Consider the following 8,994-nt stretch of genomic DNA (forward strand, 5'->3'; position numbering starts at 1 on the left):
CACCCTAACCCGTACCCCTACCCTAACCCTGAACCCCTACCCTAACTCGCAACCTGAGCCCATGACAGACCCATAGCCTGAACCCGTACCCTGAGCCCCTACCCTAACTCATAACCTGAACCCATACCAGACCTACACCCAAACCCGTACCCCGACCCCGTACCAGAGGTCACAACCGGGTACCCGATACCCGTACCCTACCCGATACCCGGCTACCCGATACCCGGCCAGGTAGCCGGGTATCGGGTAGGGTACCCGTTTGCGACCCTGGTGCGGCCGGGTACGTGTACGGGTAGGGTACGGGTACGGCCGGGTACGGGTATCAGGTACCCGTTTGCGACCCTGGTGCGGCCGGGTTACGGGTACGAGTAGGGTACGGGTACGGCCGGGTACGGGTATCGGGTACCCGTTTGCGACCCTGGTGCGGCCGGGTACGGGTACGGGTACGGTACGGCCGGGTACGGGTATCGGGTACCCGTTTGCGACCCTGGTGCGGCCGGGTACGGGTAGCCGGGTAAGGAATCAAAACCCGTTTGCGACCTCTGGTGTAGTCCGGGTTCAGGTACGGCTACCTGTCCGGGGTGAGGTTGCGTGCGTCGCTGAACCGTTGGTCCAACAGCTGCAGGTGGCGCTGGTTCTGCTCGTACGAGTACGGGTAGCAGAAGGCAAAGTAGGTGGTGGACCCAGCCGCGTCCACCAGGCGGTGGTGGAACGTCAGCGTGAACTCGCCGTTGTCCACCTGCAGAGACAGAGAGAGGCAGGGGTGGATGAAGGGGTGAGGTAGTCACCCTTGTGAAGTGTCTAGAAATGACCCAACAGCGACACGGAGTAAGAGGTCAGACCCAGCGGGTGCCGCGGGTCGACTGACTGAGATGACTGACACACTCTCACTCTCTCACACGCACTCACACACAACAACCGCCATTCGCCACTAAGTGGTGGCGGTGACGTCACCACGACGCTTGTGCCAGGCCATGTGCACCTTGAGGCTACCACGTGAAGTGTCGAACGCCCGCTGGCAGGAGGTCACGGGGCAGACCCAGCAGGTGCCACGGGTCGACTGACTGAGATGACCGAGATGACTGGCTGATGCACCACCTGTGCCCCCTACTGTGCCAACTCGCTGTGCTTTAGCCACCCGGCGCTCCGCTCGTTGTTGTGAGCGTCGCTCCTCCGCCCTCCGTTGTTGTTGGAGGGCGACTGCCTCCAACTGCCCAGTAGCGTCCTTCACGAGCCTCCTCCACTGAGGCCGATCTTGACACCGCTGGTACCAGTCATCGGCAAGTCCACTCAGCTCCACGTCCTCCTGTACCATATCACTCCATCTCTTCTCTAGCGACTGCCTCCAACTGCCTCCGACTGCCCAGTAGCCTCACGGTGCATCTAGCCTGGCACTGCCCAGTAGCAGCAGCATCCATCACCAGCCTCCTCCTCCACAGAAGCCGATCTAGACACCGCTGGTACCGGTCATCGGCAAGTCCACTCAGCTCCACGTCCTCCTGTACCACATCACTCCATCTCTGCTTACACTTGCGCGCACGCGACCCCCGGTGTTGCACTCCTACGGCTGCCTTCCACTTGCACCACACACTCTGCTGCTCCTACTACCCGCTCTCACCGACTCCGCACCTCACCGACTCTCTCCTAGAACCTCACGCCCCGGCGCCCACACACCTGCTAGCCCTGAACTGCACCCGCTTGTTTACTTAGTCACTCCTGGCTCTCCTCACGCCCCGGCGCCCACACACCTGCTAGCCCCTGACTGCACCCGCTTCTTCGCTTAGTCACTGCGTCTCTCCTCACGCCCCGGTGCCCACACACCTGCTCACCCTCCACTGCACCCGCTTCTCCGCTTAGTCACTGCCGGCTCTCCTCACGCCCCGGCGTGCACACACCTGCTAGCCCTCCACTGCACCCGCTTCTCAGCTTAGTCACTGCTTCTCTCCTTACGCCCCAGTGCCCACACACCTGCTAGCCCTCTATTGCACCCGCTTCTCCGCTTAGTCACTGCCGTGTCTCCTCACGCCCCGGCGCCCACACACCTGCTCACACTCGATTGCACCCGCTTCTTCGCTTAGTCACTACCGGCTCTCCTCACGCCCCAGCGCCCACATACCTGCTCAGCCTCGATTGCACCCGCTTCTTCACTTAGTCACTGCGGCTCTCCTCACGCCCCGGCGCCCACACACCTGCTCACACTCAACTGCACCTGCTTCTCCACTTAGTCACTGCGGCTCTCCTCACGCCCCAGCGCCCACACACCTGCTCACACTCGATTGCACCCGCTTCTTCCCCTGGTCATTGCCGGCTCTCCTCACGCCCCGGCGCCCACACACCTGCTAGCCCTCCACTGCACCCGCTTCTCCCGTTAATCACTGGCGTCTCTCCGACGCCAACCTCACGCCCCAGCGAATGACTGAATGAGTGAATGAACGAGTGAACGCACGAATGATCGGATGAGTGAATGAACGAATGAGTGAGTGAATGAACGGATGAGTGAATGACCGAATGACCGAATGAGTGAGTGACCGAATGACCGAATGACCGAGTGAATGAATCACCTGGAAGGTGGGCCTGTGCGTGAGTGGCTCCCAGCGTGTCCGCCCGGGCACCGTGCGGACGAGCGGGGTGGCTCCCTGGGCGTAGAGGCGGCTCTGCCGGTTCATGTTCACGACGGTGAAGCACAGCAGCTTGCCGCAGCCGGCGGTGCCGCTACCGCTCACGCCAAAGTGGAACCACGTCCTGCCGTGATGCCATCACTAACGTCACCATCGTCAACATCGTCACCACCGTCACCAACATCAATATCATCACTGTCAACATCGTCAACATCACCATCATCACCATCGTCAACATCACCACCATCACCATCGTCAACATCACCACCAACATCACTATCGTCAACATCATCATCAACAACATCATCAACATCACCGGTGAAGCAGAGCAGCTTGCCGCAGCCGGCGGCGGGGCCACCGCTCACGCCAAAGTGGAACCACGTTCTGCCGTGATGTCATCACCACCACCGTCGTCAACATCGTCAACATCGTCAACATCATCATCACTACCATCACCACCATCGTCAACATCACTATCATCATCACCATCGTCAACATCACTATCATCACCACCACCGTCAACATCACTATCATCACCACCACCGTCAACATCCCTATCATCACCACCATCGTCGTCAACATCACCATCATCACTATCATCACCGCCACCGTCATCAACATCACCGGTGAAGCGCAGCAGCTTGCCGCAGCCGGCGGTGCCACCGCTCATGCCAAAGTGGAACCACGTCCTGTCGTGATGCCATCACCACCACCACCATCATCACTATCATCACCATCATCATCATCAACATTGCTACCATCATCACCACCATCATCACCTCCATCACCACCATCATCAACATCGCCACCATCATCATCACCACCACCACCACAACCCCCACCAACCCACCACCACCACCACCACAACCACCACCATCACCACCCCCACCACCACCATCACCACCACAACCACCACCACCACAACCCCCACCACTCACACCACCACCCCCACCACAACCACCACAACCACCACCACAACCACCACCACAACCACCACCACCCCCACCACCACCACCACCACCCACCACCCCCACCACCACAACCACCACCACAACCACCACCACCACCACCCCCACCCCCACCACCACCACCACCACAACCACCACCACCACCACAACCACCACCACCACCACCCCCACCACCACCACCACCACCACCCCCACCACCACCCCCACCACCACCCCCATCACCACCACCACAAACCCCACCACCCCCACCACCACCCCCATCACCACCACCACCCCCCCCCCCCCACCACCACCACCACCACCACCACCCCCATCCCCACCACCCCCACCACCACCACCACCACCATCACCACCACAACCACCACCGTCACCACCGTCACCACCATCACCCCCACCACCACCCCCACCACCACCACCACCACCACAACCACCACCACCACAACCACCACCACCACCACCACCCCCACCATCACCCCCACCATCACCCCCACCACCACCACAACCACCACCACCACAACCACCACCACCACAACCACCACCACCACCCCCCCACCACCACCACCCCCACCACCACAACCACCACCCCCACCACCACCACCACCACCCCCACCACCACCACCACCACCACCACAACCACCACAACCACCACCACCCCCACCACCACCACCACAACCACCACCACCCCCACCACCCCCACCACCACCACCACCCCCCACCACCCCCACCACCACCACAACCACCACCACAACCACCAGAACCACCACAACCACCACAACCACCACCCCCACCACCATCACCCCCACCACCACCACCCCCACAACCACCACCACCACAACCACCACCACCGCCACAACCCCCACCACCACCACCACAACCACCACCCCCACCACCGCCACCACCGCCACAACCCCCACCACCACCACCACAACCACCACCACCACCACCACCCCCACCACAACCACCACCACCCCCACCACCCCCACCACAACCACCACCACAACCACCACCACCACCCGCACCACCACCACCACCCCCACCACCACCACCACAACCACCACCACCACCACAACCACCACCCCCACCACCATCACCCCCACCACCACCACCACCCCACCCCCACCACCACCACCACAACCACCACCACCACCACAACCACCACCACCACCACCACAACCACCACAACCACCACCACCACCACCACCACCACCACCACAACCACCACCCCCACAACCACCACCCCCACAACCACCACAACCACCACAACCACCACCCCCACCACCATCACCCCCACCACCACCACCACCACCACTCCCACCCCCACCACCACCACCACCACCACCACAACCACCACCACCACCACCCCCACCACCACCACCACCACCCCCCACCACAACCACCACCACCCCCACCACCCCCACCCCCACCACAACCACCACCACCACCACAACCACCACCACCACCCGCACCACCACCCCCACCACAACCACCCCCACCACAACCACCACCACCACCACAACCACCACCACCACCCCACCACCACCACCACCCCCCCACCACCACCACAACCACCACCACAACCACCACCACAACCACCACAACCACCACCACCACCACAACCACCACAACCACCACCCCCACCACCCCCACCCCCACCACAACCACCACCACCACCACTACAACCACCACAACCACCACCACCACTACAACCACCACCACCACCCCCACCACCACCACAACCACCACCACCACCCCCACCACCCCCACCCCCACCACAACCACCACCACCACCCCCACCACAACCACCACCACCACCCCCACCACAACCACCCCCACCCCCACCACAACCACCACCACCACAACCACCACCACCACCCGCACCACCACCACCACCCCCACCACAACCACCACCACAACCACCACAACCACCACCACAACCACCACAACCACCACCACCACAACCACCACCACCACCCGCACCACCACCACCACCCCCACCACAACCACCCCCACCCCCCACCACAACCACCACCACCACAACCACCACCACCACCCGCACCACCACCACCACCCCCACCACCACCACAACCACCACCACCACCACCACCACAACCACCACCACCACAACCACCACCACCACAACCACCACCACCACAACCACCACCACCACCACCACCCCCACCATCACCCCCACCATCACCACAACCACCACCACCACAACCACCACCACCACCACAACCACCACCACCACCCCCACCACCACCACCACCCCCACCACCACAACCACCACCCCCACCACCACCACCACCACCCCCACCACCACCCACCACCACCACAACCACCACAACCACCACCACCCCCACCACCCACCACCACAACCACCACCACCCCCACCACCCCCCACCACCACCACCACCCCCACCACCCCCACCACCACCACAACCACCACCACAACCACCACCACAACCACCAGAACCACCACAACCACCACCCCCACCACCATCACCCCCACCACCACCACCCCCCACAACCACCACCACCACAACCACCACCACCGCCACAACCCCCACCACCACCACCACAACCACCACCCCCACCACCGCCACCACCGCCACAACCCCCACCACCACCACCACAACCACCACCACCACCACCACCCCCCCACCACAACCACCACCACCCCCCACCACCCCCACCACAACCACCACCACAACCACCACCACCACCCGCACCACCACCACCACCCCCACCACCACCACCACAACCACCACCACAACCACCACCCCCCACCACCATCACCCCCCACCACCACCACCACCCCACCCCCACCACCACCACCACAACCACCACCACCACCACAACCACCACAACCACCACCACCACCACAACCACCACCCCCACAACCACCACCCCCACAACCACCACAACCACCACAACCACCACCCCCACCACCATCACCCCCACCACCACCACCACCACCACTCCCACCCCCACCACCACCACAACCACCACCACCCACCACCACCACCACCCACCACCACCACCCCCCCCACCACCACCACCACCACCCCCACCACAACCACCACCACCCCCACCACCCCCACCCCCACCACAACCACCACCACCACCACAACCACCACCACCACCCGCACCACCACCCCCACCACAACCACCCCCACCACAACCACCACCACCACCACAACCACCACCACCACCCGCACCACCACCACCACCCCCACCACCACCACAACCACCACCACCACCACAACCACCACCACAACCACCACAACCACCACCACCACCACCACAACCACCACAACCACCACCCCCACCACCCCCACCCCCACCACAACCACCACCACCACCACTACAACCACCACAACCACCACCACCACTACAACCACCACCACCACCCCCACCACCACCACAACCACCACCACCCACCCCCACCACCCCCACCACAACCACCACCACCACCACCACCCCCACCACAACCACCACCACCCCCACCACAACCACCACCACAACCACCACCACCACCCCCACCCCCACCACAACCACCACCACCACCACTACAACCACCACAACCCCCACCACCACCACCACAACCACCACCCCCACCACCGCCACCACCGCCACAACCCCCACCACCACCACCACAACCACCACCACCACCACCACCCCCACCACAACCACCACCACCCCCACCACCCCCACCACAACCACCACCACAATCACCACCACCACCCGCACCACCACCACCACCCCCACCACCACCACCACAACCACCACCACCACCACAACCACCACCCCCACCACCATCACCCCCACCACCACCACCACCCCACCCCCACCACCACCACCACAACCACCACCACAACCACCACCACCACCACAACCACCACAACCACCACCACCACCACCACCACAACCACCACCCCCACAACCACCACCCCCACAACCACCACAACCACCACAACCACCACCCCCACCACCATCACCCCCACCACCACCACCACCACCACTCCCACCCCCACCACCACCACAACCACCACCACCACCACAACCACCACCACCCCCACCACCACCACCACCACCCCCACCACAACCACCACCACCCCCACCACCCCCACCCCCACCACAACCACCACCACCACCACAACCACCACCACCACCCGCACCACCACCCCCACCACAACCACCCCCACCACAACCACCACCACCACCACAACCACCACCACCACCCGCACCACCACCACCACCCCCACCACCACCACAACCACCACCACAACCACCACAACCACCACCACAACCACCACCACAACCACCACAACCACCACCACCACCACCACAACCACCACCACCACCCGCACCACCACCACCACCCCCACCACAACCACCCCCACCACAACCACCACCACCACCACAACCACCACCACCACCACCCGCACCACCACCACCACCACCCCCACCACAACCACCACAACCACCACAACCACCACCACAACCACCACCCCCACCACCCCCACCCCCACCACAACCACCACCACCACCACTACAACCACCACAACCACCACCACTACCACAACCACCACCCCCACCACCCCCACCCCCATCACCACCCCCACCACCACCACCACCCCCACCACCACCACAACCACCACCACCACCACCCCCCACCCCCACCACAACCACCACCACCACCCCCACCACAACCACCACCCCCACCACAACCACCACCACCACCACAACCACCACCACCACCCCCCACCACCACCACCCCCACCACCCCCACCACCACCACAACCACCACCACCGCCACAACCACCACCACAACCACCACAACCACCACAACCACCACCACCACCACCGTCACCTGTTGGAGTTCTCGAACTCTGTGTCAGCGCAGTCCGGCCTAGTCCAAACCCGGAACTTCCAGTCCGGACGAAGGCCCCCCCCTCCCCCCACCCCCCCACCCCCTCCCCCCACCCCCCCACCCCCCTCCCCCCACCCCTCGACCCCCCCCGGCGGGGTCATCGTCTCCGCCGTCGTCATGGTGACCGTCGAGCTCCACCCGGGCGAGGTTCCCGGAGTCGAACTGCGACGTGAAGGTGAAGGGCCCACAGCGGAGCTCCATCTCTCAGCCACAGCCGTGTGAACCCTACGGGTACAAGGTGAGGGGCCCACAGCGGAGCTCCATCTCTCAGCCACAGCCGTGTGAACCCTACGGGTACAAGGTGAGGGGCCCACAGCGGAGCTCCATCTCTCAGACTACAAGGTGAGGGGCCCACAGCGGAGCTCCATCTCTCAGACTACAAGGTGAGGGGCCCACAGCGGAGCTCCATCTCTCAGACTATAAGGTGAGGGGCCCACCGTGGAGCTCCATCAGACAGCCGTGGGCCTGAAGCCTA

General features: G+C 63.7%; 1 protein-coding gene across 1 annotated transcript in view; it reads right to left on the minus strand.

Moving 5' to 3' along the window:
- Positions 1 to 8,740, minus strand: part of AGBL5 (AGBL carboxypeptidase 5) — a 36,953-nt gene extending 28,213 nt beyond the window's left edge. The window contains 4 exon segments of the mRNA XM_078885779.1: positions 573 to 739; positions 2,562 to 2,742; positions 8,460 to 8,541; positions 8,603 to 8,740. Of these exon segments, the coding sequence (XP_078741905.1) occupies positions 573 to 739; positions 2,562 to 2,742; positions 8,460 to 8,541; positions 8,603 to 8,720 (548 nt within the window). The 5' untranslated portion in view covers positions 8,721 to 8,740.
- Positions 8,741 to 8,994: the final 254 nt, after the last annotated feature.

Source organism: Lampetra fluviatilis, unplaced genomic scaffold (genome assembly GCF_964198595.1).
Source record: "Lampetra fluviatilis unplaced genomic scaffold, kcLamFluv1.1 SCAFFOLD_309, whole genome shotgun sequence".
In the NCBI taxonomy this organism is placed as follows: Eukaryota; Metazoa; Chordata; class Hyperoartia; order Petromyzontiformes; family Petromyzontidae; genus Lampetra; species Lampetra fluviatilis.